The sequence below is a fragment of the Gopherus evgoodei genome, chromosome 6 (genome assembly GCF_007399415.2).
Source record: "Gopherus evgoodei ecotype Sinaloan lineage chromosome 6, rGopEvg1_v1.p, whole genome shotgun sequence".
NCBI lineage: Eukaryota > Metazoa > Chordata > Testudines > Testudinidae > Gopherus > Gopherus evgoodei.
The window spans coordinates 137,147,314-137,170,538 of NC_044327.1; the positions used below are offsets into that span (position 1 = coordinate 137,147,314).

The 23,225-nt window shown below is 63.7% G+C and overlaps 1 protein-coding gene across 4 annotated transcripts in view; it reads left to right on the forward strand.

The window, feature by feature from the left end:
* Positions 1 to 23,225, forward strand: part of TLN1 (talin 1) — a 196,109-nt gene that overhangs the window by 130,051 nt on the left and 42,833 nt on the right. For all 4 annotated transcript variants that reach the window (XM_030567039.1, XM_030567041.1, XM_030567040.1 and 1 more), the window contains 15 exons: positions 1,529 to 1,668; positions 4,283 to 4,376; positions 5,447 to 5,536; positions 6,642 to 6,764; positions 9,353 to 9,496; positions 10,988 to 11,149; positions 11,333 to 11,473; positions 11,805 to 11,986; positions 12,832 to 12,964; positions 13,884 to 13,985; positions 14,083 to 14,253; positions 18,379 to 18,528; positions 19,959 to 20,060; positions 20,276 to 20,395; positions 22,295 to 22,441. In XM_030567039.1, the coding sequence (XP_030422899.1) occupies positions 1,529 to 1,668; positions 4,283 to 4,376; positions 5,447 to 5,536; positions 6,642 to 6,764; positions 9,353 to 9,496; positions 10,988 to 11,149; positions 11,333 to 11,473; positions 11,805 to 11,986; positions 12,832 to 12,964; positions 13,884 to 13,985; positions 14,083 to 14,253; positions 18,379 to 18,528; positions 19,959 to 20,060; positions 20,276 to 20,395; positions 22,295 to 22,441 (2,001 nt within the window). The remainder of the gene's footprint in view (positions 1 to 1,528; positions 1,669 to 4,282; positions 4,377 to 5,446; positions 5,537 to 6,641; positions 6,765 to 9,352; positions 9,497 to 10,987; positions 11,150 to 11,332; positions 11,474 to 11,804; positions 11,987 to 12,831; positions 12,965 to 13,883; positions 13,986 to 14,082; positions 14,254 to 18,378; positions 18,529 to 19,958; positions 20,061 to 20,275; positions 20,396 to 22,294; positions 22,442 to 23,225) is intronic.

A 23,225-nucleotide genomic window follows, 5' to 3' on the forward strand; every position in this document is an offset into this window, starting at 1 on the left:
GAGCAGCTGATACAGTCTTTGGCTGGCAAGGGAGTTGGTGTGGGTGGCTGATGCAGTGGCTGGCTGGGGGGCTGATGCAGTGGCTGACTGGGGGATTGGCATGGGTGGCTGATGCAGTGGCTGGCTGAGGGGGCTGGCTGAGGGGGCTGATGCAAGGGTTGGGGTGGGGGGCTGATGCAGTGGCTGGCTGGGAGGGATGATGCAGTGGCTGGCTGGGGGGGGGGGCTGGGAGGGCTGATGCAGTGGCTGGCTAAAGAGCCCTTTGGCCGTAGGTGGGATGGCTTGGGGGTTGGTGTGAGAGGCTGATGCAGTGGCTGGCTGGGGGGGGCTGGCTGAGGGGGATGATGCAGTGGCTGGCTAAAGAGCCGTTTGGCCGTCGGTGGGATGGCTGGGGGGTTGATGTGAGAGGCTGATGTAGGGGTTGGGATAGGGGCCTGATGCAGTGGCTGGCTGGGGGGCTGATGCAGGGGCTGGCTGAGGGGGCTGATGCAGTGGCTGGCTAAAGAGCGGTTTGGCCGTCGGTGGGATGGCTGGGGGGCTGGCTTGGGGTGGCTGATGCAATGGCTGGCTGGGGGGGGCTGGCTGAGGGGGCTGATGCAGTGGTTGGCTAAAGAGCCGTTTGGCCGTCGGTGGGATGGCTGGGGGGCTGGCTTGGGGGGGCTGATGCAGTGGCTGGCTGGGTGGGGGCTGGCTGAGGGGGCTGATGCAGTGGCTGGCTAAAGAGCCGTTTGGCCGTCGGTGGGATGGCTGGGGGGTTGGTGTGAGAGGCTGATGCAGGGGTTGGGATGGGGGGCTGATGCAGTGGCTGGCGGGGGGGATGATGCAGGGGCTGGCTGAGGGGGCTGATGCAGTGGCTGGCTAAAGAGCCGTTTGGCCGTCGGTGGGATGGCTGGGGGGGGCTGATGCAGTGGCTGGCTGGGGGGGGCTGATGCAGTGGCTGGCTGGGGGGGGCTGGCTGAGGGGGATGATGCAGTGGCTGGCTAAAGAGCCGTTTGGCCGTCGGTGGGATGGCTGGGGGGTTGATGTGAGAGGCTGATGCAGGGGTTGGGATAGGGGGCTGATGCAGTGGCTGGCGGGGGGGCTGATGCAGGGGCTGGCTGAGGGGGCTGATGCAGTGGCTGGCTAAAGAGCGGTTTGGCCGTCGGTGGGATGGCTGGGGGGCTGGCTTGGGGTGGCTGATGCAATGGCTGGCTGGGGGGGGCTGGCTGAGGGGGCTGATGCAGTGGCTGGCTAAAGAGCCGTTTGGCCGTCGGTGGGATGGCTGGGGGGTTGGTGTGAGAGGCTGATGCAGTGCCTGGGCCGGACGGCAGTGTGACTGGTGGGTTAGCTCAGCTGGCAGTTGGGCTGTTTGCGGAGTTGGGAAGGGGGTGGCTGTCTGGCGAGGGAGGGCACTGGCAAGCTCTGATTGAATTGGGTTGAGCCTGGCAGGGGCTGCTGGGGGTGTAGGCAGGGGCAGGAGGTGTGGCTGAGCAGGGCTGGCTCTGAGTGACCTGCAGGGGTGACTGGTGGGTCTCTTGACTGGTTGCAGAACAAGGAGGCCCAAGCACAGGTGGTGTCAAACTTGAAGAGCATCTCTATGTCCTCCAGCAAGTTGCTCCTGGCCGCTAAGGCGCTCTCTGCAGACCCCGCTGCCCCCAACCTCAAGAACCAGCTGGCAGCTGCTGCACGGTAGGAGGCCGTTCACAGTCTGGTGCCCTGCTGTCCGGCCCCATAGGGAGGGAGACAGGCGAGTGCCCGCAATGCCAGGGCCCTCTGGCTGGGCAGTCAGGCACCATGTGTGTATATATTGCATTTGCATCTACATAGACAGTCAGATAATCTGTCTTAGCAGTTGAATCACTGGGAGAAGGGCATTGTACAAGGCCACGAGAGACCAGGCAGCCCTTGCACACAGTTGCAGTCTGCTGGCTTCATTCATCAGTGTGTCTGCTAGTGGCACGGCGGGGAGCAGGACTCTGCTCCAGGACAGCACAAGGCAGGGTCTGCACTTGGGCTTCCCACATCGACCCAACTGGCTGCTCGTCAGGTTGTTCTATTTTCAGTGAGGTCTTGGTGAGGTTTTCCTTGACAGTCATGTTCAGGCCATCGTAACACCTAGATACACAGGCTCTGGGTCATAGACCAGCCTGTCCCCCTCCAGGAAGCTGTTTGTTGGCTGTTTTGGTGTAGTTGGAAGCAGCTCGAAACTATCTTGTTGGTAGTAGGTTAAGTCTCCCCCTTCCACAGTCCTAGGCCGTCTCTTATGTTCGCAGTTAGGACTTCTAGGCGCCTGCAGTCCCTGTCTGGCACTGCCAGCTGGCTGTGTTCTCTGTAAATACAATGCTGGGGAGTGGTGCTGGGACGGTCACTGAAGTGGGACGGTCAGTGCTAGACCTGGACCCTGAGGACAGACCATTGTTGGACTCCCAGGAGCTGTGTTTTTGTCCAAGTGAATCTTGAAACTGACTGCCTCACAGCAACAGGCCCACAGTCACACAACCCACTTTTGTAGGACCAGTGACAGTTTGCACAGGAGGCTTGTGTGCCAGATCCTGTCCTAGGCAGCAGGAAAATCTAGGACTACCGCACCTGTCTTCTGCTGGGCCTGGAAGTTATTCTCAGTGCCGATGCTGAGTGCCAGCACTTCATCACCGGCACTGCAATTTGATCTGAAACCTGCTTGATCTGTGCACAGGGTAGCGAGGGCAGGGGCAGTTCTGTGAAGGATATTTGTACCTGCAGCTTAGCAGAGGCGGGGCAGTAAGTGGTGGCAAGGCAGGGATCTTTCTCAGGTGTTGGCAAGGCTGTTGCTTTTCCTCTGCTCCAGTTTTCAGGTATTTTGTTCTGCTGACTGACTCTAGATATGAAGCTGGCTCACCATGACTTTTCCCAGGTTCTCCAGGAGTTCAGGAGAGATGTGCCTGTTCGCATTGTTTTCGATCACCCATTCGCTTTCTGCTGCGGTGAAAGGCTGGGGGTCTCCTTCAGTTTGCATTAGTGCTGTTCGTATTGCCGCCATTGTTTCTTCACCTCTCCTTCAGCCTTCCCGTCCTTATCCCGCTCTGTAGTGTGTGCCAAGTGGGCAGCACAGCTCTCTGGAGAGACTGGCTGGTGGCGCTTAGCTGGAGGCTTCTGAGCAGCGCCAGCCTCTCTCATGGTGTCCTTTGCAGCTGGACATCATGTGTTCCATTCCATGGAGCCCTGCTCTCATCTTGCTCTGCTAGGAATGTTCACGTCATCTAAAGACGCTGGGGTATATCTGAATCGCCACTTGCTTCATGTTGCTTGAGGACTTCTGCATACTCCTCACCCAGGCAGGGAGTGTGGGTCTTGTAACAACCTCCTAGGAGGGACTTGGTGGCAGCTTGTCAATGGTTTTGTGAACTGCAGAAAGCTGCTTTGGTAGAGACGCCGTGCAGGATCCCAGTGTTCTAGCAGTCGGAGAATTGCATCCAGCTGGGCCATTTTGCTTATCCAGTGAGGGTTTCATTGGTGCTCGCAGTAGGGATGGTTACTCCAGCTTTGGGAAGTACTGGCCAATGCTGACAATGTGGGAAGTGGATGATGGCCTGTGCTGGTGGGCTCGATGCGGTTGGGGGGGCAGCCTTGCTTCCATCTGGCAGAATGAAAAGTACCCCATTGTTCTGGATCATGGGTGAGGTGAAGGTCATGGAGCGAAGCCCAGTCCAAAAGCTCAACTCCACTTTGCTCTGACTCTGTATCCCTAGATCTCCAACATAGAGGGCTGGTTGGGGGAGCTTACGAAGAACATTTTGGATTTGCACACATTCACTGCTCTGAAATGCCTGACCCTGTGTCCCAGAGATGTGAGTTCAATGGAGCAGTCCCACCTCAGCCAGGTCTGCTCTGACGTATGTGGCCACAGCCAGTTTGCTCTGCGTAGAGCAGCTCACAAGGTGATGACTTTTACTGTGAGGTGACTGGCAGAAAGAGAACTGGCGTGTCTCCTGCAGACAGGCTCTGGCTGCGATGTGCTTGGGTGCTGGGGACTGGACAATGCCAAGCTTAGCAAACAGTGAAGGATTTTCAGGCATGGGCCCCTCTGTGTGAGGCCGAGGCCAGGCCTGACATCTGTGGGGCTCAGTCAGGTCTGGAGCTTCCCAGAGCTTATCCTGATCCAGTCTCTTCACTGTGGTGCTGCAGTGCCTCCTGCTGCGAGAGGCTGGGAGCTCCTCACAGGCAGGATTCCTGCCCCCACAATTTGCAGTGCCCCTGCTGGTGGTGCTGGGTTGATGATGGTGGAGGTGGCCCCTGAGTGTCTCTCCTTTGTTTGTATTTGCAGAGCCGTGACCGACAGCATTAACCAGCTGATCACAATGTGCACCCAGCAGGCTCCAGGCCAGAAGGAGTGTGACAACGCCTTGCGGGAGCTGGAGGTGAGGGACCGCCCGAGGCAGGGGACGTGTTGGGAGAGCTGGGGGGCTGCCCGAGGCAGGGGACCGCCCAAGGCAGGGGATGCACTGGGAGAGCAAGGTGACTGCCCGAGGCAGGGGACACGCTGGGAGAGCTGGGGGGTCGCCCGAGGCAGGGGACGTGCTGGTAGAGCTGGGGGTGGCAGGGGGCCGCCCGTGGCAGGGGATGCACTGGCGGTAGCCTGAGGCAGGGGACGCGCTGGGAGAGCAAGTTGGCTGCCTGAGGCAGGGGACATGCTGGAGAGCTGGGGGTGGCAGGGGGCCGCCCGAGGCAGGGGATGCACTGGCGGCAGCCTGAGACAGGGGACGCGCTGGGAGAACTGGGGGGCCGCCTGAGGCAGGGGACATGCTGGGGGTGGCGAGGGGCAGCCTGAGGCAAGGGACACGCTGGGAGAGCTGGGGGTGGCAGGGGGCCGCCCGAGGCAGGGGATGCACTGTGGCGGCAGCCCGAGGCAGGGGACATGCTGGGAGAGCTGAGGGGCCGCTCGAGGCATGGGACGCACTGGGAGCGGCGAGGGGCAGCCCGAGGCAAGGGACACGCTGGGAGAGCTGGGGGTGGCAGGAGGCCGCTCGAGGCAGGGGATGCACTGGCGGTAGCCCGAGGTAGGGGATGCACTGGCGGCAGCCCGAGCCAGGGGACACGCTGGGAGAGCTGGGGGGCCGCTCGAGGCATGGGACGCACTGGGGGCGGCGAGGGGCAGCCCGAGGCAAGGGACACGCTGGGGGTGGCAGGGGGCCGCCCGAGGCAGGGGATGCACTGGCGGCAGCCCGAGCCAGGGGACACGCTGGGAGAGCTGGGGGGCCGCTTGAGGCATGGGACGCACTGGGGGCGGCGAGGGGCAGCCCGAGGCAAGGGACACGCTGGGAGAGCTGGGGCTGGTGCAGAGCATGGGATCCCTGAGTCTTGTACTAGTGATCACACTTGGGGGGCCTGGCTGGAGCTCTGAACAGTCAGGAATGGAGGATGAGGGGGGACTTTCAGCTTCACTGTTTCTGTCCCCCCACTGCTTGCTCTGACATGTCTCCCCCTGCAGACGGTACGGGAGCTGCTGGAGAACCCCACCCAGGCTGTCAACGATATGTCCTACTTCAACTGCCTGGACAGCGTCATGGAGAACTCCAAGGTGAGGTTGGGGACATGGAGGCACAGAGGGAACATGGTGCGTGGGTAGAGCTGAATCGGGGTGTGGGTGGGCAGACAGGTGATTCGGGGCAGGGGAGCCTGGGGCTTGGAGGGGACTGTGGGTATTTGGGAAGGCCCTTTATGTTGGTTGCTCCCAATGGGTTTCCCACTCTCTTCTGCCTGCCAGGTGCAGTGACTTGCTCTCACCCTATGCCCGTGCATCTGCCATTTCACACGTGCTGGCTCTGCCCATCTCTCTCTAGGGCCTTGCCCAAGGGAGTGCTCCAGGGCCTCGGGCTCTTGTGCAGAGACCAACCCCTCCAGGATTCTGGCCCTTCGTGGCCTGGGCCAGCCGCAAGGCAGGGCAGGCTTTTCTCCTGTTCTCCTCAGGCCAGTCTCTGTCGGTGTCTGGGGCCTCCCATGCCCTGTGCTCCTGGGTGCCCGGAGCCCTTCCACCCATTGAACATAGGGTCTGGGCTGCTGGTCCCATGGCCTGGCTCAGCTCCGGGGTAGGGACGCATTTTCCTCTGGGTGGACTGCATGTCTCTATCGGGGCATCTTGTCCCTGCTGTTCCCCAAAGTGCCCACAGTGTGCCTGGTACCTGCCCACCCTGCCAAGAAGTTTGTGCTGAAGGCCTAGCTCTCCTCCTGGACCTTCACAGCCCCGCATGAGCAGGCTGGTTCCCATCAGGGCACAAGGGGAGACGGTCTGGCCTCCCAGAGCAGTGGAGAGGTTTGTGGGACGGCAGCCAGGAAGGCTGCTGGCTCTCGGGCACAAGAGCGGGTGAGTGGGGCTAGCTGAGCTGTGAAGGGCTTGGAAGGGGAGGAGAGGAAGCCTCAACTTGATGTCCTTGAGGTGGGTAGCCGGCGGGGCGGTAGCCAGAGCAGGACCCAGGGCCATGGTATGAGCAGTGTGAGTGGAGGGAGGCTGCAGGAACCAATGTGGGTGGTGCTGAGAGGCTGGACAGTGGGGATGCGGCTAAATCTTTGACACAGCAGGAGGCAGCGTGTCCGTCTGTCTCTCCGTCCACCCCGCCGAGCCGTCTCCTGCTCCCTCGCGGGGGCTCTGGGGGGTTTCTGTCCCTGGACACCTCTCACTCCTGCAGGTCCTGGGCGAAGCCATGGCTGGAATATCCCAGCATGCCAAGAACAGCAAACTGCCTGAGTTCGGGGAGTCGATCAGCACAGCCTCCAAGGCGCTCTGCGGCTTCACAGAGGCGGCTGCTCAGGTGAGAGAGACCCCAGCCCAGCCTTCGGCCTGAGCCCCTCACAATAGCCCTGGGTCCGGCTGCCAGAGACCCTGTCCCTGCACTGTCACTGCGTGCCCCAGAGCCCTTCCCTGCACTCCCAGGATATATAATAGAATGTACTGGGCGGGAGGGATGGCTCAGGGGTTTGAGCATTGGCCTGCTAAACCCCGGGTTGTGAGTTCAGCCCTTGAGGGGCCACTTAGGGATCTGGGACAAACTCAGCACTTGGTCCTGCTAATGAAGGTGGGGGCTGGACTCAGTGACCCTTCGGGATCCCTTCCAGTTCTAGGGGATTGGTATATTTCCTGTTATATTTATTTTAAACCTGTCCCCTGAGCGCCGCACCAGAGCCCCTCCCTGCGCTGCCTCATCCCTTCCCCCCGTGCCGCCCCAGAGCCTTTCCTTACACTGCCGCCTGCGTCCCCAAACCTGTCTCTTCGGCGCCATCCCCCAGAGCCCCTCCCTGCACTCTCGCCCCCCCACCCCTCCCCTCTACACCATCCCCCAGAGCCCCTCCCTGCCCTGCCTCACCCCCAGAGCCCCTCCCTGCCCTGCCTCGCCCCCCCACCAGCCCCTCTGCGCCATCCCCCAGATCCCCTCCCTGCCCTGCCTCACCCCCAGAGCCCCTCCCTGCCCTGCCTCACCCCCCACCCCTCCCCTCTGCACCATCCCCCAGAGCCCCTCCCTGCCCTGCCTCGCCCCCCCACCAGCCCCTCTGCACCATCCCCCAGAGCCCCTCCCTGCCCTGCCTCACCCCCAGAGCCCCTCCCCTCTGCACCATCCCCCAGAGCCCCTCCCTGCCCAGCCTCACCCCCCACCCCTCCCCTCTGCACCATCCCCCAGAGCCCCTCCCTGCCCTGCCTCACCCCCAGAGCCCCTCCCTGCCCTGCCTCGCCCCCCCACCAGCCCCTCTGCACCATCCCCCAGATCCCCTCCCTGCCCTGCCTCACCCCCAGAGCCCCTCCCCTCTGCACCATCCCCCAGAGCCCCGCCCTGCCTCGCCCCCCCACCCCTCCCCTCTGCGCCATCCCCCAGATCCCCTCCCTGCCCTGCCTCACCCCCTAGAATCCCTCCCTGCACTGCCTCGCCCCCAGAGCCCCTCCCCTCTGCACCATCCCCCAGAGCCCCACCCTGCCCAGCCTCACCCCCCAACCCCCCCCTCTGCATCATCCCCCAGAGCCCCTCCCTGCCCTGCCTCGCCCCCCCACCCCTCCCTTCTGCGCCATCCCCCAGATCCCCTCCCTGCCCTGCCTCACCCCCCACCCCTCCCCTCTGCGCTGCCCCAGAGCCCCTCCCTGCACTTTCGCCCCCACCCCTCCCCTCTGCACTGCCCCAGAGCCCCTCCTCCTGCTGCCTCACCCCCCACCCCTCTCCTTTGCGCCAACCTCCAGAACCCCTCCCCCTGCTGCCTCGACCCCCACCCCTCCCCTCTGCCTCATCCCCCAGAGCCCCTCCCTGCCCTGCCTCACCCCCCAGAATCCCTCCCTGCTCTGCCCCGCCCCCCACCCCTCCCCTCTGCTCTGCCCCAGAGCCCCTCCCTGCACTTCCTCACCCCCCCCAGAATCCCTCTCCTCTGCGCCATCCCCCAGAGCCCCTCCCTGCACTGCCTCGCCCCGGAGCCCCTCCCTGCATTCTTGCCCCCCACACCTCCGCGCTGCCCCAGAGCCCCTCCCTGCACTGCCTCACCCCCCTAGAGCCCCTCCTCCTGCTGCCTCATCCCCCACCCCTCCACTCTGCACCATCCCCCAGAGCTCCTCCCTGCGCTGCCTCACCCCCACAGTCCCTCCCTGCACTGCCTCGCCCCACCAGAGCCCCTCCCCTCTGCACCATCCCCCAGAGCCCCTCCCTGTGCTGCCTCACCCCCCCACCCCTCCCCTCTGCGCTGCCCCAAAGCCCCTCCCCCTGCTGCCTCGCCCCCCCCACCCCTCTCCTTTGCGCCAACTTCCAGAACCCCTCCCCCTGCTGCCTTGACCCCCACCCCTGCCCTCTGCACCATGCCCCAGAGCCCCTCCCTGCACTGCCTCGCCCCCCACCCTTCCACTCTGCGCCATACCCAAGAGCCCCTCACTGCGCTGCCGCACCCCCCCAGAGCCCCCTCGTTGCCTTGCCCCCACTCTTCTCTGCGCCACACCCAAGAGCCCCTCACTGCACCCCCCTAGAGCCCCCTCGCTGCCTTGCCCCCACTCTCCTCTGCGCCACACCCAAGAGCCCCTCACTGCACCCCCCAGAGCCCCCCCGCTGCCTTGCCCCACTCTCCTCTGCGCCACCCCTCAGACCCCTCCCTGCACTGCCTTGCCCCCCCATCTCTCCCCTCTGTGCCGTCCCCCAGAGCCCTTCCCCCTGCTGCCTCGCCTCCCCACCCCTCCTGTCTACACCATGCCCCAGAGCCCCTACCTCTGCTGCCTCACCCCTCCACTCTGGACCATTTCCCGGAGCCCCTGCCCTGCTGCATCACCCCCACCTGGCGGTCCTCAAGAGCCCCTCCCTGTGCTGCCTCACCCCTGACTCCTAGGCCTGTCAGGCCCTGGCACTGTTCCCAACTTCTCCCCTCTCTCTGGTGCTCCCAGGCTGCCTATCTGGTGGCTGTTTCGGACCCTAACAGCCAGGCCGGACAGCAGGGCCTAGTGGACCCCACCCAGTTTGCCAGAGCCAACCAAGCGATCCAGATGGCTTGCCAGAACCTGGTGGACCCGGCCTGCACGCAGTCCCAGGTGAGTGATGGCGCTGGGACGAAGCAGGCTGTCTGGGCACCAGGCTCCCTCCTGCGCTCACAGGCGGGGGACATCAGAGCAGCTGGAAGGGCCGAGTCCTGGGCATGGCGTGGCACCAGCCCTGGGGTTTGCAGCTGGGAGGCTGAGCCCAGTGTGGTGGCTGGGGCCGGAGCCAAGCTGGCTAATGATATGGCTCGAGGCACTTCCTGCTGAAAGTGCTGGGCGTGGGGCCCTGCTGGCTGAGCCAGGCCCTGTCTGTCACCCGGGTTTGATGGGGCTGTGGCAATGGGCTCTCCAGGCACCTCCTGGTCCAGGAGCAGGTGCTGGGTGACCCCTCTGGTCCTGCTCTGTGAAGGTGGGGGAGCAGTGTACAGAGAGTCCCTTCCTGGGGAAGAAGCATGGCGCAGGGGGATGGGCAGGGGGTGCAGGGAGGCCCCTCTGCCCCAGTGGAAGGAGGGGTTGGAGCTGGTATCTAGGACTGGACAGGATGGCGTGTGACCCCTGCCCCTTTCCGGGAGGAGGGCATACCCTGCTCTGTGGGGGGCGAACAGGCGGGGGTGGAGGGGGGTTCAGGAGGTCCCCTCTTCCCACAGTGGCAGGAGGGGTTGGAGTTGGGATTTAGGGCTGAACAGGATGGCATGTGACCCCTGCCCCTCTCTGGGGTGGGGGGCATGCCCTGCTCTAGCGGGGGAGAGCAGGCAGGGGTGAGGCAGGGGGTGCAGGAAGTCCCCTCTCCCCCGGTGGTAGGAGGGGTTGGAGCTGGGACCTAGGGCTGGACAGGATGGCGTGTGACCCCTGCCTCTCTCTGGGTGAGGGCATACCCTGCTCTGTGGGGGAAGAGCAGGCGGGAGTGGGGGTGTGTAGGAGGTCCCCTCTTCCCACAGTGGCAGGAGGGGTTGGAGCTGGGATTTAGGGCTGGACAGGATGACGTGTGACCCCAGCCCCTTGAGGTGGAGGGCCATACCCTGCTCTGTGGGGGGAGAGAAGGCAGGGGTGAGGCAGGGGGTGCAGGAGGTCCCGCAGGAGGTCCTCTCTTCCCCCAGTGGCAGGTGGGGTTGGAGCTGGGATCTAGGGCTGGACAGGATGGTGTGTGACACCTGTCCCTCTTGGGGGGTGGTGGGAGGGGGAGAGCAGGCAGGGGTCAGGCAGGAGGTGCAGGGAGGCCCCTCTCTCCCGGTGGCAGGAGGGGTTGGAGCTGGGATCTAGGGCTGGACAGGATGACGTGTGACCCCTGTCCCTCTTGGGAGGTGGTGGTGGGGGGGGTCAGGCAGGAGGTGCAGGGAGGCCCCTCTCTCCCGGTGGCAGGAGGGGTTGGAGCTGGGATCTAGGGCTGGACAGGATGAAGTGTGACCCCTGTCCCTCTTGGGGGATGGCGGGGGGGGGGGTCAGGCAGGAGGTGCAGGGAGGCCCCTCTCTCCCGGTGGCAGGAGGGGTTGGAGCTGGGATCTAGGGCTGGACAGGATGGCGTGTGACCCCTGCCCCTCTCTGCAGGTGCTGTCGGCCGCCACCATCGTAGCCAAGCACACCTCGGCCCTGTGCAACACCTGCCGCCTGGCCTCCTCCCGCACCGCTAACCCTGTCGCCAAGCGCCAGTTCGTCCAGTCCGCCAAGGAGGTGGCCAACAGCACGGCCAACCTGGTCAAGACCATCAAGGTACCTCTCTGCCTCCTCGCAACGTGAGGGGGCCGCCTGCCAGCGTGGGAGAGAAGCATCACCCTCTTGGCTGGCTGCTCAGGGCGTCTCCAGCGACCGTGCTGGGGAGTGGGCAGCTGGGGTGCAGCAGGGCTGGCGTCTGGGCCCATTGCAGTAACCAGCTGGTCTCTCCCACTGCCTCAGGCGCTAGACGGAGCCTTTAACGAGGACAACCGGGAGCGATGCCGGGCAGCCACTGTCCCCCTCATCGAGGCCGTGGATAACCTGACGGCCTTCGCCTCCAAGCCGGAGTTCGCCACCATCCCAGCCCAGATCAGCTCTGAGGTGAGAGCCACCATGGGGCAGGCCCTGCACAGGGCTAGCCGCCAATGGGCACTGCGGGAGTGTCAGGGACTGCTCCTTGCTAGCTCAGCCTGCGGAGGAGGGAAGCATGGCCCAGGCGAGAGCCCTAGGCCCTGGTGGGTGGGATTGGGGTGGCTTCCTGGATCAGGTGTGTGGGCAGGTCTTGGGGAACTGGAGGGGGATATGGGGAAGGATGATGAGGTCAGTTATGGGGGGAATTGGAGTGGGACGGGAGACTGCCGAGCGCGGGGGGCCTTGGGAGCAGGGAACAGGCAGTGCCTCAGGATCAGAGGCCGTCGTCTCTCCCTGGCAGGGTCGCAGAGCCATGGAGCCCATCATCACCTCTGCCAAGACCATGCTGGAGAGCTCGGCCGGCCTCATCCAGACGGCCCGCTCTCTGGCTGTCAACCCCAAGGACCCGCCCAAGTGGTCGGTGCTGGCCGGTCACTCTCGCACGGTCTCCGATTCCATCAAGAAGCTGATCACCAACATGCGGTGAGTGCAGGCCGATCACTGGGGTCTCACCTCCGGGGTCTGCTCTCCTCTCCGCTGTCCAGCGCTGCCTGTCGTCCCCCCAGACCACTTCCCAGAGCTGCGGGCTGGGCTGGGGATCCTGGGCCAGAGCTCAGATCTCGTCTACAGGCAAAGGCTCTAGCCTGTCTTGGAAACACGCCACAAGTGGGAGGTACGCAGGGACGTCTGCCTGGGTCTGCAGGCAGCTGGGCTCCAGAACGGGCAGCAGCCATGTTCATCTCACCAGGCGTTGCTGCTGGAGCCCAGCCCAGGACTGAACATCCTCATAAGCCATTTCCCTGCTGGGCGTCTCCATGGCGGCCGCTTGTGCACCAGGGCTGGGCATCGCCTGCCTGGGTGGGAACAAGGCGTTCCAGGTGCTGAAGCCGGGATCTGTGTGGGAGGAGACGGGAAGACTGGAGCCCAGGAAAGGGACGGTGTGATTGCCGGTGTCACAGCAGCTGCTGGGCAAGGGAGGAGGATGGCGGTGTGCTGGCCCGGAGATGGGGAGACCTGTCTGAGTGAAGTGCAGTGGTGCATGCTGGGATGGAGCTGGAGGAGAACCACGAACACCTCCAGTCCCACACTCTTGTTCCTGATCCTGTGCAGCAGGGCCAGGGCCATTTGTCTTGGTTCAGGACAGGCAGCTGCCCAGCAGGCAGGCCCGGGGCTGGGCTCCCCATGGCTCTTGGAGGAGGCAGTGAAGGGGTGAACAGCCTGGGGCACTGCAGTGGGGTCCCTGGGGGCCCTGGTGCCTGCACACTGCCCTGGGGGAAGCTGGAGCTGTGTCTGAGCCCAAGCGTTGCTGACTGTGGGCTGTCACACAGGGATAAGGCTCCTGGGCAGCGGGAATGTGATGAGGCCATCGAGGTGCTGAACAAGTGTATGCGGGATGTGGACCAGGCCTCCCTGGCTGCCATCAGCCAGCAGCTGGCCCCCCGGGAGGGCATCTCCCAGGAGGTGAGTTTGGGGGGCAGCACGACGGGGGCTGTGCACTCCCGCAGCACAGGCTGCTCCCTGCCCCTCTCAGCCAGTGTGCCTCTGTCCCCTGCTCTTAGGGGAAAGGCCAGAGACAAGTGGCTGCCATGCTTGGGGCTGGGGGTGGCTCTCTAGAGAGAACACCCTGCACAGCCTCACCCCAAAATTCAGGGGCTCCCCTTCCCAGCAGGAGCCTGATGCCTGGGGAAACTGACCAAACCGCTGTTAAAATCAGCACAGAGTCTGGAAGCTGCCTTACCCCTATGGGGCGCTGCTTCCCCAGCATTCCTGGAACCCTGCCCTGCACCTGCACTCCGCAGATCCCAGGATCTTCCCTAGAGCAGATGCAGCGGCTGCTTTCTGGCTGAGACCCTCTTTGCTGCCATGAGTGATGCTGGGATTTGGCATCACACACCAGTTCCCCGCAACCGCTGCCTGGCTCCCCGCCCTGCGCAACTGGTGCTGAGCATCCTGCAGAGTGGATCCCATGAGGACCTGCCATTCTCTTGGGTCCCTGTCCAACTGACTCTGGGGACCAACTGCCCCCTCCTGTGTGGGGCACGTGGTCACACGCTTGTGCGCCCCAGTGATCACATGGAGCAAGGTTCCATCGTGTAGGGCAGGCAGTGGCCATCACCAGCCTGGCTGCCCTGACGTGCCAAGGGTGAGGTTTAAACAGGCCCCTAGTGGGGGATCTAACTTTTCAGACCCCCAAACCAGCCCCACTGGGATAGTCCAGTTAATAAATCACTGACACCTGCTTCTCCTGGGGCAGGCCTGTAGCCTGGGCTGTCGTCCCCGTCCCCCTTCCCCTTCTAGGGCCTCTGGCCAGGCCCTGTGACTCCAGCGCCCGGGATCTGGGCCATGGGGCAGCCTTATTTATCGGTGTCTCCCCCCGCAGGCTTTGCACAACCAGATGATCACTGCTGTTCAGGAGATCAGCAATCTGATTGAGCCTGTGGCCAGCGCTGCCAGGGCAGAGGCCTCGCAACTGGGACACAAGGTAATGGACTGGGGCTGGGGTGTGTTGGGGCAGGAGGTTCTCGGTCTGCCGGACACAGGCACCTGGCCGCCATGGGACTAATGCTGCTCTTCCCCAGGTGTCCCAGATGGCTCAGTACTTCGAGCCGCTCATTCTGGCCGCTGTTGGTGCTGCCTCCAAGACGCTCAACCACCAGCAGCAGATGAACCTCCTGGACCAGACCAAGACGCTGTCCGAGTCTGCCCTGCAGATGCTGTACACAGCCAAGGAGGCCGGCGGGAACCCCAAGGTGCGTGCAGGGAGCACTCCCTGCAGAGCTGGAAGGGGGCTGCCCAAAGCAGGGTGCTGGGCAGCATGTCTGAGTGTAGGGGAGGTGCAGCCCATCTCCAGTTCTGTATGTGTGTGGGGGCAGTGTGCGTGCCTGCAGCAGGGTCCCGAACAGCGTGTGTGGGGGGCGGTGTGCGTGCCTGCAGCAGGGTCCCGTACAGCGTGTGGGGGGCGGTGTGCACGCCTGCAGCAGGGTCCCGTACAGCGTGTGGGGGGCGGTGTGCGCGCCTGCAGCAGGGTCCCGTACAGCGTGTGGGGGCAGTGTGCGCGCCTGCAGCAGGGTCCCGTACAGCGTGTGGGGGGCGGTGTGCGCGCCTGCAGCAGGGTCCCGTAGAGCGTGTGTGGGTGGGTGGTGCGCGCGCCTGCAGCAGGGTCCCGTACAGCATGTGTGTGGGCGGTGTGCGCGCCTGCAGCAGGGTCCCGTACAGCGTGTGTGTGGGCGATGTGCGCGCCTGCAGCAGGGTCCCGTACAGCGTGTGGGGGGGGGGCGGTGTGCGCGCCTGCAGCAGGGTCCCGTACAGCGTGTGGGGGCGGTGTGCGCGCCTGCAGCAGGGTCCCGTACAGCGTGTGGGGGGCGGTGTGCGCGCCTGCAGCAGGGTCCCGTAGAGCGTGTGTGGGTGGGTGGTGCGCGCGCCTGCAGCAGGGTCCCGTACAGCATGTGTGTGGGCGGTGTGCGCGCCTGCAGCAGGGTCCCATACAGCGTGTGTGTGGGCGGTGTGCGCGCCTGCAGCAGGGTCCCGTACAGCGTGTGTGTGGGGGCGGTGTGCGCGCCTGCAGCAGGGTCCCAAACAGCGTGTGTGTGGGGGCGGTGTGCGCGCCTGCAGCAGGGTCCCGTACAGCGTGTGTGGGGGGCGGTGTGCGCGCCTGCAGCAGGGTCCCGTACAGCGTGTGGGGGGGGCGGTGTGCGCGCCTGCAGCAAGGTCCCATACAGCGTGTGTGTGTGGGCGGTGTGCGCACCTGCAGCAGGGTCCCGTACAGCATGTGTGTGAGGGTGTGCGTGTGTGTGTGAGAGCAGTGTGCGCACCTGCAGCAGGGTCTCGTACAGCATGTGTGTGAGGGTGGTGTGCGCACCTGCAGCAGGGTCCCATACAGTGTGTGTGTGGGTGTGCGTGTGTGTGTGAGAGCAGTGTGCGCACCTGCAGCAGGGTCCCATACAGCATGTCTGTGTGTGAGAGCAGTGTGCACACCTGCAGCAGAGTCCCGTACAGCATGTGTGTGAGGGCGGTGTGCGCACCTACAGCAGGGTCCCATACAGTGTGTGTGGGGGGGTGGTGTGCACACCTACAGCAGTGTCCCGTACAGCGTGTGTGTGGGTGTGCGTGTGTGAGGGCGGTGTGCACATCTGCAGCAGGGACCCATACAGTGTGTGTGTGGGTGTACATGTGTGTGTGAGGGCCATGTGCACACCTGCAGCAGGGTCCCGTACAGTGTGTGTGTGTGGGTGTGTGAGAGGGCAGTGTGCACACCTGCAGCAGGGTCCCATACAGCGTGTGCCTGTGTATGTGAGGGCAGTGTGCACACCTGCAGCAGGGTCCCGTACAGCATGTGTGTGAGGGTGATGTGCACACCTGCAGCAGGGTCCCGTACAGCGTGCATGTGGGTGTGTGAGAGGACAGTGTGCACACCTGCAGCAGGGTCCTGTACAGCGTGTGTGTGGGTGTACATGTGTGTGTGAGGGCCATGTGCACACCTGCAGCAGGGTCCCGTACAGTGTGTGTGTGTGTGTGTGTGTGTGTGTGTGTGTGTGAGAGGGCAGTGTGCACACCTGCAGCAGGGTCCCATTCAGCGGGTGTGTGTGTGTGTGTGAGGGCAGTGTGCGCACCTGCAGCAGGGTCCCATACAGCGTGTGTGTGGGTGTACATGTGTGTGTGAGGGCCATGTGCACACCTGCAGCAGGGTCCCGTACAGTGTGTGTGTGTGTGTGTGTGTGAGAGGGCAGTGTGCACACCTGCAGCAGGGTCCCATTCAGCGGGTGTGGGTGTGTGTGTGAGGGCAGTGTGCGCACCTGCAGCAGGGTCCCATACAGCGTGTGTGTGGGTGTGCGTGTGTGTGTGTGAGAGCAGTGTGCGCACCTGCAGCAGGGTCCCGTACAGCGTGTGTGTAAGAGCGGTGTGCACATCTACAGCAGGGTCCCGTACAGTGTGTGTGTGAGGGTGGTGTGCACACCTGCAGCAGGGTCCCGTACAGTGTGTGTGTGTGTGAGGGTGATGTGCACACCTGCAGCAGGGTCCTGTACAGCGTGTGTGGGTGTGCGTGTGTGAGGGTGGTGTGCACGCCTGCAGCAGGGTCCCGTACAGCGTATGTGTGGGTCTGCGTGTGTGAGGGCAGTGTGCACGCCTGCAGCAGGGTCCCATACAGCGTCTGTGTGGGTGTGCGTGTGTGTGTGAGGGCAGTGTGCGCACCTGCAGCAGGGTCCCGTACAGTGTGTGTGTGAGGGTGATGTGCACACCTGCAGCAGGGTCCCGTACAGCATGTGTGTAAGGGTGATGTGCACACCTGCAGCAGGGTCCCATACAGCATGCGTGTGGGTGTGTGAGAGGGCAGTGTGCACACCTGCAGCAAGGTCCCGTACAGCGTGTGTGTGGGTGTACATGGGTGTGTGAGGGCCATGTGCACACCTGCAGCAGGGTCCCGTACAGCGTGTGTGTGTGAGCGGTGTGCGCGCCTGCAGCAGGGTCCCATACAGCATGTGTGTGAGGGTGTGCGTGTGTGTGTGAGAGCAGTGTGCGCACCTGCAGCAGGGTCCCGTACAGCGTGTGTGTGGGTGTACATGTGTGTGTGAGGGCCATGTGCACACCTGCAGCAGGGTCCCGTACAGTGTGAGTGTGTGAGAGGGCAGTGTGCGCACCTGCAGCAGGGTCCCATACAGCATGTGTGTGGGTGTGCGTGTGGGTGTGTGTGAGAGCAGTGTGCGCACCTGCAGCAGGGTCCCGTACAGTGTGTGTGTGTGAGGGTGATGTGCACACCTGCAGCAGGGTCCTGTACAGTGGGTGTGGGTGTGTGAGGGTGGTGTGCACGCCTGCAGCAGGGTTCCGTACAGCGTATGTGTGGGTCTGCGTGTGTGAGGGCGGTGTGCACGCCTGCAGCAGGGTCCCGTACAGCGTGTGTGTGGGTGTGCGTGTGTTTGTGAGGGCAGTGTGCGCACCTGCAGCAGGGTCCCGTACAGCATGTGTGTAAGGGCGGTGTGCACGCCTGCAGCAGGGTCCCGTACAGCGTATATGTGGGTGTGCGTGTGTGAGGGCGGTGTGCACGCCTGCAGCCGGGTTCCATTCAGCGTGTGTGTGGGTGTACATGTGTGTGTGAGGGCCATGTGCACACCTGCAGTAGGGTCCCGTACAGCGTGTGTGGAGGTGTGTGGGGGTGTAGCAGAGGTGCCATCCCTGTGCACTCCCTCACAGTGCAGTGCACCACTGCAACAGCTGTGCCTCAGTTTCCCCAGTGGACACTTCAGCACACGTATCTTCGCCCCCTGGCCCAGTCACTGGGAGGCCAGCCCGGTCTGGCAGAATCCCCAAGTAGAAGTCCAACATAAACACGAACCAAAGGAATCCCCAGCCCTGCTGGGCCCAGCTTTCAGCCACATCCTGTCAGGCAGGCCCCAGCTGCAGCCTGCCAGTGGGTTCCTAGTAGCAGAGCGAACTGACAGGCAGAGTCAGCCCTTCGGTCAGCTGCTGGCCCAGCCAAACTGCTCTTCTTCCCAGTCACTGCCCAGCCCTTAGAGCCAGCTCCCCTCTTTTACCACCCCCTCCACGCTGGACAGCTCATGCAGAGGCTAGGAGCACAGTCGGTGGAGCGCACCACAACCTGTTAATCCTTCCTGGCCCGTGCGAGGCTCACACGCTGCACTGCTGTGTGATTTCAGGGATGTGTGCCCGGTGAGAGCCTGTGCTGGGGTGGTGTGCGCTTGTGCAGGGCAGCCCACAGCAGGGGTGACGAGTGTGTGTAACATGATTGTGGGGTGTGTGCACGTGAGGCGACCAAGGAGAGTTCTGTGAGCACAGGCCCAAGTGCCCCTGGGTGCCAGTTCTCATCTGCCACCATGTCCTCCCGGTGGCTGCCTCGGCCTGACGCAGGCCTGTGCTTGCAGCAAGCCGCACACACGCAGGAGGCACTGGAGGAGGCTGTGCAGATGATGAAGGAAGCTGTGGAGGACCTGACCACCACTCTCAATGAGGCTGCCAGCGCTGCCGGGGTCGTCGGGGGCATGGTGGACTCCATCACCCAGGCCATAAACCAGGCAAGGGGGAGCATAGAATGCACAGCGAGGGGCCACGGGGAGGGGAGGGATTGGCCTGAGCAGGAACGGGTGCTATTTCCTGATGGCTGCCATCTTGTGCCCTAGAATTCAGGGACTTTTGCTCACAGGCTCAGGGATAAAGTGCTGTGCTGGAGGTCCCTGCCTCCTCCATCTCGTGGAACGAGATGGACTCATCCCAGGCACCACTCCTTCCCCAGCAGAGCCCTGAGAGCAGTTAAAGGACTGAAAAATGTACCTTAGTGTACATCTACACAGCCCACAGCAGCAAGTGTCCCAGCCTGGGTCAACAGACGTGGGCTAGCGGGGCTCGCCCTTGCGCCCGACAAATCGCTGTGTCGGCACCTTCGAAGCTGGGGCAGGAGCTTGGGCTTTGAGTCCTAGGGTGGCAGGTGGGCCCAAGCCACAGCTTGAGTGCTGTCCACGCAGCTCTGCCTAGAGCAGCGGTTCTCAAATTGATTGGATTGTGCCCCGCTTCTCTCTGTCTGTAGTAACTTCCACAAGTACATGCCCGGCTGCCCTGCTCTGAAGGCAGACTGGAGAGCACCCAGCTCTGAAGGCAGCGCTACCACCAGCAGCAGTGCAGAAGTACGGCTGGCATGCTATGGTATTGCCACCCTTCTCCACTGCTCAGAGCTGGGTGCCCGGCCAGCAGCTGCTGCTCTCCAGCCGCCCAGCTCTGAAGGCAGCACGGCGTCTTTCCCCCCTCCCGCCCCAGAATACATTCTGCGCCCCCTGGTTTGAGACGCACCACAAGCCCTGCCAACCCAAATCCACAACCAACTCAGGCAGGGAGGCCTGCTCCCACGGGCTGTGCGCACATACCCGTAGTGAAAGGCTCCAGGACTCAATCTGTTTACTTAGCAAAGGGAAGGTGAAGGGGTGACTGGACCCCAAAGGACTCTTCAGTCTAGCCAGGACAAGTCTAACACGATCCCATATCTGGAAGTTGAAGCGGGACGAATTCAGACTGGAAATGAGAGTAATTAACCATTGGAACAACTTACCCAGCGGAGTGGTGGATTCTCTATCATCAACACCCATTAACTCAAGATCAGATGGTTTTCTAGGTGATGGGCTCTGGGAATTGTTTTGGGGCAGGGCTCTGGCCTGTGCTCTGCTGGAGGTCAGGCTGGATGATCACAATGGTCCCGTCTGGCCTTGAAACCTATGAACCTCACGCTCGGCTGTGACCCCGGCACTGAGCATGGTTGGGAATGAGAAGGGACAGGAGGGCCATGCGCGCTGCTGGTACCCAGTGGCACAGTCCCGGAAGGGCATGTTCGGGGGAGCCTTTGGGGAAATGTGGTGGCAGGCCCAGGCTGGGGCACTGTGGGATCCTGCCTGCTACGGAGGGCTCAGGGAAGTGGGGAGCAGGCTGAATACCATTAATGGCCAACTCTCTCTGGCAGCTGGATGAGGGACCCATGGGAGAGCCGGAGGGGACCTTTGTGGATTACCAGACCACCATGGTCAAGACAGCCAAGGCCATTGCAGTGACGGTACAGGAGATGGTGAGTGTTGGGGGCACACAGTGACTTCTGGGCCTCCCCATTACACCCCCTCTGTGTCTGGGGAGGATGGCGGTGACCGCGTGCAGCCTTGCCGCCCGAGTCCCTGCAAGGCCTTCTCCAGGGACGCGAGGGCAGCACCGGCCTGGCTCGCTGCTGCTGCAGGGCCAGCAGTTCCTGGGTGTGATGGGCCATTCTTACTCCCCCTCTGCCTGCAGGTCACCAAATCCACCACCAACCCAGACGAGCTGGGCACGCTGGCCAACCAGCTCACCAGTGACTACGGGCAGCTGGCTCACCAGGCCAAGCCTGCTGCCATCACCGCCGAGAACGATGAGGTGAGGGGTGCCGGGGGTTAGCCCGGGGGCCTCCCACGGGGGCGGAGGGCAGCGTTCGGATCTCTCACTGGGGGCTGGAGGGGGGCAATGGGCAGCACTGGGATCTCTCACTGGGAACTGGGGGGGGATAATGGGCAGCGCTGGGATCTCTGGGAACTGGGGTGGGGATAATGGGCAGCGCTGGGATCTCTCACTAGGAACTGGGGGGGGATAATGGGCAGCGCTGGGATCTCTCACTGGGCAATGGGCAGCGCTGGGATCTCTCACTGGGAACTGGGGGGGATAATGGGCAGCGCTGGGATCTCTCACTGGGGGCTGGAGGGGGGCAATGGGCAGCGCTGGGATCTCTCACTGGGAGCTGGTGGGTGGGTAATGGGCAGCGCTGGGATCTCTCACTGGGGGCTGGAGGGGGGCAATGGGCAGCGCTGGGATCTCTCACTGGGGGCTGGAGGGGGGCAATGGGCAGCGCTGGGATCTTCCATCGGGGGCTGGAGGGGGGCAATGGGCAGCGCTGGGATCTCTCACTGGGGGCTGGAGGGGGGCAATGGGCAGCGCTGGGATCTCTCACTGGGGGCTGGAGGGGGGCAATGGGCAGCGCTGGGATCTCTCACTGGGAACTGGGGGGGGATAATGGGCAGCGCTGGGATCTCTCACTGGGGGCTGGAGGGGGGCAATGGGCAGCGCTGGGATCTCTCACTGGGGGCTGGAGGGGGGCAATTGGCAGCGCTGGGATCTCTCACTGGAGGGGGGCAATGGGCAGCGCTGGGATCTCTCACTGGGCAATGGGCAGCGTTCGGATCTCTCACTGGGGGCTGGAGGGGGGCAATGGGCAGCGCTGGGATCTCTCACTGGAGGCTGGAGGGGGGCAATTGGCAGCGCTGGGATCTCTCACTGGAGGCTGGAGGGGGGCAATTGGCAGCGCTGGGATCTCTCACTGGGGGCTGGGGGGGGCAATGGGCAGCGCTGGGATCTCCCACTGGGGGCTGGAGGGGGGCAATGGGCAGCGCTGGGATCTCCCATCGGGGGCTGGAGGGGGGCAATGGGCAGCGCTGGGATCTCCCATTGAGGGTTGGAGAAGGGCAATGGGCAGCGCTGGGATCTCCCACTGGGGGCTGGAGGGGGGCAATGGGCAGCGCTGGGATCTCCCACTGGGGGCTGGAGGGGGGCAATGGGCAGCGCTGGGATCTCTCACTGGGGGCTGGAGGGGGGCAATGGGCAGCACTGGGATCTCCCACTGGGGGCTGGAGGGGGGCAATGGGCAGCGCTGGGATCTCCCACTGGGGGCTGGAGGGGGGCAATGGGCAGCGCTGGGATCTCCCACTGGGGGCTGGAGGGGGGCAATGGGCAGCGCTCGGATCTCCCACTGGGGGCTGGAGGGGGGCAATGGGCAGCGCTGGGATCTCCCACTGGGGGCTGGAGGGGGGCAATGGGCAGCGCTGGGATCTCTCACTGGGGGCTGGAGGGGGGCAATGGGCAGCGCTGGGATCTCCCACTGGGGGCTGGAGGGGGGCAATGGGCAGCGCTGGGATCTCCCACTGGGGGCTGGAGGGGGGCAATGGGCAGCGCTGGGATCTCCCACTGGGGGCTGGAGGGGGGCAATGGGCAGCGCTCGGATCTCCCACTGGGGGCTGGAGGGGGGCAATGGGCAGCGCTGGGATCTCCCACTGGGGGCTGGAGGGGGGCAATTGGCAGCGCTGGGATCTCTCACTGGGCAATGGGCAGCGCTGGGATCTCCCATTGAGGGTTGGAGAAGGGCGAGGTTTCCGTGTCTGTGGGCAGGGCTGGGGGGAGGTGGGAGCAGTTGGGGTTTCCCACTGGATATCAAGGGTGTGTCAGCGCCCTGTGGAGGGCGGTGCTGACTCTGCTCTGGGTCACCTCACCCTATCCATTGGTTCCTAGATTGGTTCCCACATCAAGAACCGGGTGCAGGAGTTGGGCCACGGCTGCGCTGCGCTGGTGACGAAGGCCGGAGCCCTGCAGTGCAGCCCCAGTGATGCCTACACGAAGAAGGAGCTGATCGAGTGTGCGCGCAAAGTGTCCGAGAAGGTGATTGGGCAGGAGTGAGCCTGGAGTGGCTGGCAGGGAGGAGAGGAAGGGCCATGGGTAGAAAAACTAGTGGGAGGACGGAGTGTGGAGTTGGATCAGCTGTGTCCCCCGGCCCCTTCATGCCTGCTATATACCCACCAGACCCCTATGCCTGGCGTATGCCCCCACCTCATGCCCACTGTACCCACCAGACCCCTATACCCCCACCCCATGCCCGCTGTACCCACCAGACCCCTATGCCTGGCGTATGCCCCCACCCCATGCCCGCTGTACCCACCAGACCCCTATGCCTGGCGTATGCCCCCACCCCATGCCCACTGTACCCACCAGACCCCTATGCCCCCACCCCATGCCCACTGTACCCACCAGACCCCTATGCCCCCACCCCATGCCCACTGTACCCACCAGACCCCTATGCCCCCACCCCATGCCCGCTGTACCCACCAGACCCCTATGCCTGGCGTATTCCCCTAGCTCCTATGCATTGGTTTCTGGACTCTCTCATGTTCTCTGTCCATTGGAGTCCCTTTCTGGTCCATGGTATGTGCCAGCTGCTTGCTGCCCTTCCAGACCAGCCCATGCTTTGGCACTGGGTCTAGTTTGCATGGCAGAGTGTGGATGCCCAGCAGCTTCAGCTGCTGCCAAGCAGTGGGAGGGGTGCAGCGGTGGTTATAGCTGCTGGAGTGGGGTCTGCTCGTGCAGTAACAGTGATGGACTGTGACAGGGACAGCACTGAGCGGGGTCCCTGCATTCACCATCGGTCTTAGGGTCATCCTAGCCTCCT